Source organism: Carettochelys insculpta, chromosome 9 (genome assembly GCF_033958435.1).
Source record: "Carettochelys insculpta isolate YL-2023 chromosome 9, ASM3395843v1, whole genome shotgun sequence".
NCBI lineage: Eukaryota > Metazoa > Chordata > Testudines > Carettochelyidae > Carettochelys > Carettochelys insculpta.
The window spans coordinates 30,298,271-30,310,603 of record NC_134145.1 but is presented as its reverse complement, the minus strand read 5'-3'; the positions used below and the strand labels follow the sequence as shown (position 1 = coordinate 30,310,603).

The 12,333-nt window shown below is 46.1% G+C and overlaps 1 protein-coding gene across 1 annotated transcript in view; it reads left to right on the top strand.

Annotated features, from left to right (window-relative positions):
* Positions 1 to 12,333, top strand: part of ODF2L (outer dense fiber of sperm tails 2 like) — a 69,824-nt gene that overhangs the window by 33,751 nt on the left and 23,740 nt on the right. Inside the window, exons 10-12 of the mRNA XM_075002765.1 lie at positions 3,575 to 3,684; positions 5,841 to 5,976; positions 8,507 to 8,617. Coding sequence (XP_074858866.1) covers positions 3,575 to 3,684; positions 5,841 to 5,976; positions 8,507 to 8,617 — 357 coding nt within the window. The remainder of the gene's footprint in view (positions 1 to 3,574; positions 3,685 to 5,840; positions 5,977 to 8,506; positions 8,618 to 12,333) is intronic.

Below are 12,333 nucleotides of genomic sequence, written 5' to 3'. Positions count from 1 at the left end.
ACTGGGTACATGTCACCTCAGGAAGGGATTCAGAGAGAAAATTTCTTGATGCCTTAAATGACTGCTTCTTGGAGCAGCTGGTACAGGAACCCACAAGGGAAGAGGCAGTTGTTGATTTAGTACTGAGTGGAACACAGGATCTGGTCCAAGAGTTAACTATTACAGGACCGCTTGGAAATAGTGAGCATAACATAATAACATTTAATATTCCTGTGTTGGGAAGAACACCGTAACAGTCCAACACTCTGGTATTAATTTCAAAAAGGGGAATTACACAAAAATGAGGAGGTTAGTTAAACAGAAATTAAAAGGTAGAGTAACTAAAGTAAAATCCCTGCAAGCTGCATGGAAACTTTTCAAAGACACCATATTAGAGGCCCAACTTAAATGTATACCCCAAATTAAAAAACACAGTAAGAGACCTGAAAAAGAGCCACCATGGCTTAACAACCATGTAAAAGAGGCAGTGAGAGATAAAAAGGCATCTTTTAAAAAGTGGAAGTCAAATCCTAGTGACCAAAATAGAAAGGAACATAAACACTGCCAAATTAAATGTAAAAATGTGATAAGAAAAGCCAAAAAAGATTTTGAGGAACAGTTAGCCATAAATTCAAAAAACAATAGTAAAATGTTTTTTAAGTATGTTAGAAGCAGGAAGCCTGCTAAAAAAGCAGTGGGACCCCTGGACAAAAGAGACATAAAAGGAGCAATCAACGAAGATAATGCCATTGTGGAAAAACTAAATGATTTCTTTGCTTCAGTCTTCATGGCTGAGGATGTTAGAGAGTTTCCCAAATCTGAGCCATCCTTTATAGGTGACAAATCTGAGGAACTGTCCCAGATTGAAGTGTCATTAGAGGAGGTTTTGGAACTAATTGATAAGCTAAACAGTCACAAGTCTCCGGGACCGGATGGTATTCACCCAAGGGTTCTGAAAGAACTCAAATGTGAAATTGCAGAACTATTAACAGTGGTTTGTAACCTGTCCTTTAAATCAGCTTCGGTACCCAGTGGTTGGAAGACAGCTAACATAACACCAGTATTTAGAAAGGGCTCTAAAGGAGACCCTAGCAATTACAGGCCGGTAAGTCTAACGTCAGTACCGGGCAAATTAGTAGAAACAATAGTAAAGAATAAAATTGTCAGACACGTAGAAGAACATGATTTGTTGATCAAAAGTCAACATGGTTTCTGAAAAGGGAAGTCGTGTCTTAGTAATCTATTAGAGTTCTTTGAAGGGGTTAACAAGCATGCAGACGGGGGGGATCCAGTAGACATAGTATGCTTAGATTTCCAGAAAGCCTTTGACAGGGTCCCTCACCAAAGGCTCCTATGTAAATTTAGGTGGTCATGGGATAGGAGGAAAGATCCTTTCATGGATTGGGAACCGGTTAAAAGACAGGAAACAAAGGGTAGGAATAAATGGTAAATTTTCACAATGGAAGGGGGTAACTAGTGACGTTCCCCAAGGATCAGTCCTGGGACCAATCTTGTTCAACTTATTCGTCAATGATCTAGAGAAAGGAGTAATCAGTGAGGTGGCAAAGTTTGCAGATGACACCAAACTGTTTAGGATAGTCAAAACCAAAGAAGACTGTGAAGAACTTCAAAAAGATCTCAGCAAACTGAGTGACTGGGCAGCAAAATGGCAAATGAAATTTAATGTGGGTAAGTGTAAGGTAATGCACATTGGGAAAAATAACCCCAATTATACATACAATATGATGGGGGCAAATTTAGCTACAACGGATCAGGAAAGGGATCTTGGAATTATAGTGGATAGTTCTCTGAAAACATCCACGCAGTGTGCAGCGGCAGTCAGTAAAGCAAATAGGATGTTAGGAATTATTAAAAAATGGATAGAAAATAAGATGAAGAATATCTTACTTCCCCTATATAAAACTATGGTACGCCCACATCTTGAGTACTGCATGCAGATGTGGTCTCCTCACCTCAAAAAATATATATTGGCATTAGAAAAGTTTCAGAAAAGGGCAACTAAAATGATTAAGGGTTTGGAACGGGTCCCATATGAGGAGAGGCTAGAGAGCCTGGGACTTTTCAGTCTACAAAAGAGGAGACTGAGGGGCGATATGATAGAGATATATAAAACCATGAGTGGTGTGGAGAAAGTGAATACAGAAAAGTTGTTTACTTGTTTCCATAATATAAGAACTAGAGGACACCGAATGAAATTAATGGGTAACAGGTTCAAAGCTAATAAAAGAAAGCTTTTCTTCACACAGTGCACAGTCAACCTGTGGAACTCCTTACCAGAGGACGCTGTGAAGGCCAGGACACTAAAGCTGTGTCTACACGTGCACGCTACTTCGAAGTAGCGGCACTAACTTCGAAATAGCGCCCGTCGTGGCTACACGTGTTGGGCGCTATTTCGAAGTTAACTTCGACGTTAGGCGGCGAGACGTCGAAGTCGCTAACCTCATGAGGGGATCGGAATAGCGCCCTACTTCGACGTTCAACGTCGAAGTAGGGACCGTGTAGACGATCCGCGTCCCGCAACGTCGAAATTGCCAGGTCCTCCATGGCGGCCATCAGCTGAGGGGTTGAGAGACGCTCTCTCTCCAGCCCCTGCGGGGCTCTATGGTCACCGTGTGCAGCAGCCCTTAGCCCAGGGCTTCTGGCTGCTGCTGCGGCAGCTGGGGATCCATGCTGCAGGCACAGGGTCTGCAACCAGTTGTCGGCTCTGTGTATGTTGTGTTGTTTAGTGCAACTGTGTCTGGGAGGGGCCCTTTAAGGGAGGGGCTTGCTGTTGAGTCCGCCCTGTGACCCTGTCTGCAGCTGTGCCTGGCACCCTTATTTCGATGTGTGCTACTTTGGCGTGTAGACGTTCCCTCGCAGCGCCTATTTCGATGTGGTGCTGCGCAATGTCGAAGTTGAACATCGACGTTGCCAGCCCTGGAGGACGTGTAGACGTTATTCATCGAAATAGCCTATTTCGATGTTGGCTTCATGTGTAGACGTAGCCTAACAGAGTTTAAAAAAGAGCTCGATAAATGTTTGGAGGTTAGGTTCATAGATGGCTATGGTGCCTAGCCTTTTGTCGAAGGCAGGAGATGGATGGCAGGAGACAAATCGCTTGATCATTGTCTTCGGTTCACGTCCTCCGAGACACCTGGCATTGGCTACTGTTGGCAGACAGGATACTGGGCTAGATGGACCTTTGGTCTGACCCAGTATGGCCGGTCTTATGTAAAATGTTATTCTTATGTGTCAGCTTATTACAGTAAAGTCATCTTTGTTTCAAGAAAGCATTTTACCTTAAATTTTGAAATCTTGCTTTATTCTGCAGCTAGAAAACTCTGAATGCTAGACTGTGATTCAGTTCTGGGGCCTTATACTATTGTAGTTCAAGCTTACATAAAACATGTAAATTAGGTAATTTAAATATTTATTTTCTCTTCTTGAGATTATAATCTTAAATTTGTATTATTTTATAATATTGGGGTACTATTTAAGGTTGCTTTAAATTAAAACACCATTTGTATTTAAAGAACTGTGCAAAATTAAAAAGCAGTTGTTATGTTACATGATCCATATTCTGTATGTTCTCCAGGAAGTCAAATTGTCTGAAATACTGTCAGCATCAGGTGTCTGGAAAAATCATCATGAGAAAGCACTAGAAGAAAAGACTAAGCTAGAGGTTCAAACTGAAACTCTGAAGGAGTAAGTTAAACTGCTGAAACTTTTTGTAAATTAATAAACAGTTATAGTAATTTCATACATGTTTTTTACTATTTACAGTTCCCAGTAAAATTTAGAACTTGGTGCTCAGAATTAGATATTTCAACTATGGAACATATCTTAGCATTCTCGCCTTCTCTTCATTGGGTCACAGAACTTCCAGTGTGACTAAAGATTAACTCCTACTCATCGTGCAGTATATTCTGTCCCCTACATTTTATCTTGACCCAGGGAATTCCCTTTCCTGCCAGCAGTGGCTGCTATTACAGGCTACCATGAGCTGCTCTAACCGAGGGAAAGTAGCTGAAGGATCTCAGTAGTAGCACATACAAAGAGAATTCTCCTCTCCAGCCCTGCTGTGAAACCTTTCCTCCAAGCAGCACAGAAGAACCTCCCTGCATAGACTCCTGGCTTTCTACTCCTTACTCACTGCAGCAGAATTACACCAGTTAGTTCCACTACAGATTGGGCCTTCCACATGTGGAAAGTGGCAGGATTTCCCACCAAATGCATACATGTGTGCCACTGTTTATAACATTGTATTCCCTTGTATAACCACAAATAAGACAGAACTACCCTAAAATTTTAAAATATACAATAGGCTAAGGTTGGCCAGCTAAAAACACTTTTTTCCTTAGAGTATGGGAAGAAACATCTTTACACATTTTTATGGTATGAAGTACAATTCATATTTCCAATAGATTATCATTAGAGTGACCATATTGCCCTATGGCAAATATGGGACACTGGCCTCCAGGGATTGGGGGCTGCTGTCTCATGTCAGAGCTTCTTGGCAATGGGGGCAGCTGCCCCATGGTGAGGCACCTGGGATGGGGACTCCACAGCCTTTCTATGAGGGGGAGCAGAGGATGGGTGGGGGCTCTGCAAGCTCCTGGTGGAGGAATGCCAAGAATAAGGGTTTCACAGCCTCCCAGCATAGAGGAGACAGGGAATGCAGCAGCTGCCCTGTGGGAGGGGTCCTTGGCAGCAGAGGCTGCTGCGCTGGGGAACGGGGCAGTCAACCCACAGAGGAGCCTCTCTCCAGTAGGAGCTGCCTTCCCTAGGCATGGGGTATCAGGAAACAAGACAGCTGCCCCATGGCAGAGCTCACTGGTAGTGGGGGCTGCTGCCATGGGTTGCCAGGAAATGGGGCAGTTGCCTTACAGAGGAGCTCCCTTGCAGCAGGAGCTTCAGCCCTGAGACACCAGATGCTAGGGAATAGAAGCCACATAAAATACAGGACAGTTTGCCCATTTTTAAAAAAAAGTTGGGACACCTGTGAGATATCTTAAATAAGGGACTATGCTGGAAAAACCGGGACAGATAGTCACACTAGTTAACATAAAATCATTAAAATAAGACTAATAGCTTCTGCACGTGCATTTTAGTTGTGTTTCATGCAGAATGTTTGTTTTGTCAAATAGCTGCTTACAGAGGAATGCTCACAAGTTTGTAAGCACCAAAATTAGGTAATGGAGTATGTTGTTTTAAGTTTCAGAAAACACTTTTAATAAAAATTAGGTTATCTTTCACTTTAAAAAATGTTCCTTTGCTTAGAATTAAACATTGCAGCAAAAACTATGACACTATGCCAGTGAATGAGCGCCAGAAAACAAAACCGTGAAGAGAAGCAAATGTGATTATGCAATTTTGGTTATTTAAGTTGAGTGTAGTACAAAAATACATAGGTACAAATGGTAAAAAGTGGACTTGATTTACTTTTAATAATTGAAGGTGATATTCCTAACGTATGTAAAGAGATTTTTTAAAGATGCCTTTTAATTTGACAGTCCCCTTTTAAATTCTACATCTTAATATTTTGAACTGTAAATATATAATCTGATATTTGTGTTGGCAGAGTGCTATGCATTCCATCTCATCAGCTTATTTACAGTTGTTCTAACCCCACTTCACGTCCTTGAATCTTACCACATAATATACTGGAAAAGCTGAAGAATTTCCAACTTCTCCAGTTGTTGCTCATTTGGGGTGTTTAATTATGTGGCCTTACTTCAATAAAAACACATAAAAAACCCTCTCACAAACATTTTAATAGCCTCTAGAGGAACATAGTATGCAAAATGAATTCATAAAACTATATGTTTGTTGCTACAGAAGTTCTTGATTTATTAATAAAGGCAGATTGCAAACCTTTTGGAGGACCTGAAAAGAATACAAGATCATGGAAGAAATTCAGATGAAGAGATCCGTGAAAAGCTTAATTCTGTTAATTCAGAAAATGCAAAGATTCAACTTGAAAATGAAAAATTAAAGGTAAACTATCTTATCATTTCACTGAAAAAATAACTCTAGATACACTGATATATTTTAATATAAAGAGTAATTAGATTTAATTCAAATGTTGTTATTAATTTACATGTTAATATTTTCAGGCCTCAGTTACTAAACTCGAGAACAACAAAAAGTCTTGTGGCACCTTATAGACTAACAGATATTTTGGAGCATAAGCTTTCGTGGGCAAAGACCTGCTTCATCAGATGCATGAGTGGGGCGGGAGGGGTTCCAGAGGGTTATTTAAAGAGTGGGGTCCCAGTAAAGACGGAGGGCCAGAGCTGACAAGGTCTATTCAGCAAGGTGGAATGGCCCAGTATCAACAGTACTTATCAAAAGAGGAAAAAACAAGTCAGATCAGACAGGGGGATGTGAGCTATTGTCAGTGTCTAATGGCGAGCTGTCAACACCCTGAGCAGAGAAACTGTCTTTGTAAGTAACAGAGAGGAAGCCGTGCTAGTATATACACTATCAAAACAAAAAGCAGTCAAGTAGCACTTTAAAGACTAGCAAAATAGTTTATTAGGTGAGCTTTCAGGGGACAGACCCACGAAAGCTCACCTAATAAACTATTTTGCTAGTCTTTAAAGTGCTACTTGACTGCTTTTTGTTTTGTCTTTGTAAGGTGCAAGCCACTCCCAGTCTCTGTTTAATCCATGGTTAATGGAGTCAAATTTGCAAATAAATTGCAGCTCAGAGATTTCTCTCTCCATTTGATTTCTGAAATTTTTTTGTTTCAGAACTATCACCCTTAACTGTCACACTCATTGGCAGATTTAAGGGTGACAGCTCTGAAACAAAAAAATTTCAGAAATCAAATGGAGAGATAAATCTCTGAGCTGCAATTTATTTGCAAATTTGACTCCATTAACCATGGATTAAACAGAGACTGGGAGTGGCTCGCATCTTACAAAAGCAGTTTCTCTGCTCTGGGTGTTGATAGCTCCCCATTAGATGCTGACAATGGCTCACATCCCCCTGTCTGATCTGACTTGTTTTTGTCTCTTTTGATAAGTACTGTTGATACTGGGCCATTTCCACCTTGCTGAATAGACCTTGTGAGCTCTGGCCCTCCCTCTTTGCTGGGACCCCACTCTTTAAATACCCCTCTGAACCACCCCCCCCACCACTCATGCATCTGATGAAGCGGTTCTTTGCCCACGAAAGCACGAAAGCTTATGCTCCAAAATATCTCAGTCTATAAGGTGCCACAAGACTTTTTGTTGTTCTCGAAGGTACCGACTAACACGGCTACCTCTCTGATAGTTAATAAACTGTGCACTTATATGGTATCTTTCATCCAAGGAGCCCACATAACTTCCATCCAAGGAGGTCCGCCATGGGTAGTATGAATTAAATATCACAAGACTGCTGTGAAGTAGATATTTTACCCGTTTTGAAGTTGGTGAAAATAAGACTTTCATGAGGGAAAAACAATAACAGAAGATAGGGACGTTGCAGAGGTGCTTAAAGACTTTCATCCCGCTCCTCCTAAGATTATATTTACAATTAAGTAATTGTTAATGATCTCAAATGTTGCATAGTTCATATTTCATCTGATCTATGAATACTGCAATCCAGTTTGTAATAAGAAAGATTCTTTACCATTCAAAACATTTTATTACTGCATACATAGTTCAGATCCCATCTTCTTGAATGTGAAATTCCTAAAGAGGAAGTCCCAAAAGACCTAATTAAAAGCAAGATTTAGTAAGAGTGAAGAGAAAAGATCTGCTCACAATAAAATGAATACTATACGTAATATCTGGTCTAAGTTTAGTCACCATAAATGCTTACTTTGTCTAGAAAGTCGTCTTTGTCCTTTTGGCCTTCCAAATATCTCTTTGATTTTGCTTGCGTCTTATTCAGACAGAGACTAAAGATGATGAAATCTTGATTTGCCCTGATGAGAGGAATTAGATTACCTTGCAGTCAGTCTGTCTTTTAAAATGATAGGAGTTAACTTTTGTACAGCTTTTCTACTTTGGATCAAATATGAATGAAACTTGACAAATTTAAATCACTTTGTTACAGACACTTACTGTGCAAAATAACAAAATGTAATCATATACAATTAAAAAACAGTGGTTTAATTACTACAAGTTGAACCTCTCTAATGCGGCACTCTCTTGTTTGGCAACATCCATAATCCAGCATGATTTTAGTAAGCCAAACAACCTCTTATCATGGGTGTGGCCAAATTTCCCACAGTCCTATAAAGTTTGCTTACAGCCACCAGCCTGGCTCTTGGTGTTCTGTGCTGTTATTTAGTCCTTATTTACCCCTAAATGTCTTCTGGTCATGCTGCTAGACAGTATTGACCTCTCGGGGTCCAGCACATTCTCTCGTTCGGTGCAAATCAGGTCCCAAGGGTGCAGGACTAGAGAGGTTTAACCAGCAGTCATATAATAGTGCTGATGCTGCTGTGATTTTTTTAATCTCCCTTATTGGGAAAGAAGTGTATTGCCTAGAACTAGAATAATATTTTTATTCTTTGTATATTTTAATTTAGGCTTTAATTGCTGCTTTGCAAGACAACGCTGTTTCGGCTGAAGCTGAACTCTTAGACCTGCAAGAAAAAGTAAAGCAGCAGGAAAACCTTGCTGAACAATATAACACACAGGTGACTAATAGACCTTGAAAGCTTATGCATTAATTTTATGTCTCTATGCAATTTTGAGATTATGAGGATCTTATTTAAGAGACAAGATGGATGAAGTAATGTTTTTTATTGAACCATCTTCTTTTGGTGAAAGAGACAAGTTTTTGAACTACATAGAGATCTTCCTGTGGTGTGGGACAGGTACTTAGAAGTTTAAACAGTTCAGCATAAGTAGTTAGCACATATTCTTAGGAACCATTCAAGGTGAAGTGTCCTGTTTACTTCCTTGTAGACAAAGGACAAAAAGAGGTGGTGGTGGTGGTGGTGGGGGTAATGGATTAATGTTTTCTTCAGTAAGATCATGATTTGTAAGCCTTGTCTATACTACAGAGTTTTGCCAGCACAAGTTATGCACTTTAAAACCACTGCTGCGTGACCATACTATGCTCCTTGTGTCAGCAGAGTGCATCCACAATAGCACCAGCGCACTGCTAGGTGCCTGAGCCCCCTCCCCTTTCCTCTCACTCAGCTCCCCACACATATACATATTGATCCCCTCCACATCCCGGTGCAGTAGAAGGAGCCATTTACCATCTTGTGCTGGGAGTTGTGCCCATTCTTGTGTACCCTTCTATGGCTTCCTCCCTCTCTCCTTCTGCCCCACCCCCACCTGACCAGGTCCTCAGCCACTTCCTCCCTTCCCCCGCACTTTCTTAAGGGGCCCCACCCTCAATAAATTCACTCACCCTTGCACCTCTCAACATGGCTTCTGTGACCACTAGGGGGTCATCTGGCGATGTCCCCCTCCCTCTTCCCTCCACTGTTACCCTCCCACCTCTGTAATGGCGGCCCACCCATCTGGGACTGCTGGGAATTCTGCCCCCGTGGCGGGCGCGGGCTCTGGGGCTCCTGCTGCCCCCACTGCATCATTGTCCTCCAGCGACCCCACCCCGAATCTTGCCAAAAAGGGCAAGAAGGGCCAGGGGACCAAGAAGGGCAAGAGCCCCGCCTGGAAGGCTAAACCTCCCATGGCCAGGACTTCCGCCTCAGCTGCCGATACACCTGCTGCAGCTCCCCCTCCTTCCCGCCCCCCTGCTCCCTCCACCAATCCTGGCGGCCCTGATTCCCTGGCCCCCAGGTCGTACACCCAGGTGGCGGCCACCTCGCACCCTGCTCCTTCTGCCTCCACTCGGAATACCATCCCCAATGGCCATGGCCCGTTCCTCACCCTCACCAGGAAGCACGGAGTCCGTTGCCTCATGGTGTCTGCCTCGCCCCACATGGAGACCTACGTGCGGGCGTTGGCACTGGTGGTGGGGCCCGCGGCTGTGGTGGCAGCCTGCCGCATGTTTGGGAAAATTGTCTTCTTCCTGGCATCGGAGGCCACCACCCAGGAGGTGGTGGAGAGGGGCTTGGTGGTCGGAGGGGTGTCCATGTACCCCTCGAGCTGCTCGAAGATCTGAGCGTGCAGGTGGTCTTTTCTTCTGTCCCTCCCTTCCTCCCCAACTCTGCCCTGCTGCCTTTCCTCACCGCCCTGGGCTGGCCCTTGTCAGTCCTGCTGCAAGGACCCCGCCCTACGTCACGTACTCTCTTTCCACTGGCAGGCACGAATCCAACTGCCACCACCAGCGACACAGGGTGGGGTCACCCAGGAGGGGACTATACTGGTGCCTCATCAAGGGGCCCAGTACTGGGTGTATTACACCTTGGGGGAGGCCCGGTGCTTCCTGTGCTGGGCGGCGGGGTACGTCTGGAGGGAGTGCCCACTGGCCCGGCATGAAGATGAGCCCGGGACTCCTGCGAACCTGGGGGGTGCCAGCCATACGACTGGCGACTCCCCAACCATGGCAAGCCCTGGGATCGCCCCTCCTTCTCCCGCTCCAGAAAACACCACCGCCACTTGGGTGTTGGAGAACGCATGAGCGCAGGAGGAGGACCAAGAAGAAGTAGGCACTGACGCCCAAGTGGGTTCTCTAGCCGGGCTTGCGGAGGAGAGGGAGGCAGAGCCAGTAGCAAGACTCGGACAGGGCCCACCCCAGGGTGGGCCTCTCCTTTCCCTCACTGTCCCGCCCTCATTTTGCTTCCCCCTCTCCTCGCTACCCCCTTCCCCTGGCCCTTCCTCCTCCACTGCCCAGCCCACCTCTTCAGAGGGCTGGGTGCTACTGAGGTGGAAGCGAAAAAAGAGAAGCGCGTGCGCTCAGCACGCCACCCTGTCGGAGAACAGGGTGGACGTGCTGTGCAAAGCGCTCAAGAGGACCGTCAGCCCTGATCCCCCTGCCAAACCCCCGGCCACTGACCTTCAGCTGGGGGCAGTTGAGGCTGCCATGGCAGTGGCAGGGGACGTCGTTCCTCCTGCCCTGGAGACTGAGCCCACTGAAACGAAAGTGGTCAACCCCAAGCCCGTGCCCTCTTCTGACTCCGCTCCAGCTGCTGCCTGCGCCGCCATCAGGAAGTGCCCGGAGGAGGTGGGTGTCGGCCTCACCCTCCTGTCACAGGAGGTTGAGGCCTTAGGTCTAATCCCAGCTGCCTCAGATGTGGACAGCCTGTTACTGAAAGCCTGTGGGCCAGCCACCCACACCCAGCCGCTCCCCTCCTCCCCTTCCCTCCCAACCATCACCAACCCATCAACTGTCACCCCTTTCCGCCCACGGAAGCTGCAGGGTGCGACTGCCACCCCGGCTGGGACTAGTTTGCCAGCCATGGCTACTGAGCCCCCAGACACCCCAGGTGGGTTTGACCTTTCCCTGTACCCTGTCTCCCTCGACACTGAAACCTTTGGTGTCGGCCCCCTTGCCCCATCGGTGCCTGCAACTGACCACGCTGGCACCTCCCCTTTAATCTCTCCTCCCGTTTCACCACCTAAAAAGGCTCCCCCTCCTGACACCCCCTTTGTCCGTGCTTCCACTCCCACTTCAGTCACTGCTCCCACTCCCACTCCCATGCCTCGCTCCGCCCCTGGACCCATCCCTTCTTCTGGTGAATGTCTTGCCATAGAGCCTGCACCCTTTCCCCCTCCTGATCCTCCTCCTCCTTCTTCTCCCCTTCTCCCACCTCTCCTTTTTTTCCTCCTCCCCCCTCCTCCTCCCAACCCTGTCCCTTCCCCCAGTACCTTTATTACCCCTGCTCCAATTCCTTTTCTTCCCACTCCCCTCCTTGACCCCCCCCCCTGTTCTTGACCGCCACTGAGGCTGCCATCCCTTGAGAGGCCCCCTTCTCTTTGCCCTCTCCCAGCACTTCCAAGGCTGCTCTCCCTCCACCACCCTGCCCTTTCCTGTGGCAAAGCCCCAGCCCTAACCCGACCTTCTCTGTTGGCCGTGGGGCCTGTAAGAACACGTGGCCGACGGGTGCACAGAACCCTGAGGCCCCGACTCCCCCTGCCCTGGGGGACGAGATGCACTGGTTCTTGGAGGACACCCATGGCTCCAAGAACAAGGTAGCCCTTGCTCTCCAGCACTGGGGGAACTTCCATCTCATCCTTGAAACCATGAGGGCCCTCCTAAAAGAGGGCAAGGGGACTTGAAGGAGGGATGCCATGGCCTACCAATGGGCCCACAGCTTCCATGACGCCTTGATCACCTTTGGTGTCAGCTACGGTTTGCTGCATGGCCCCAAAGGGACCGTCAGCACTCCCTCCAGCGAGGATCCTCCCCAGCCCTTCACATGCCGCCTATCGTCATTGCCGCTCTGAACACCAGGGGCTGCAGGTCGGGTGTCCGCAGGTGCCAGGTGCTCTCCTT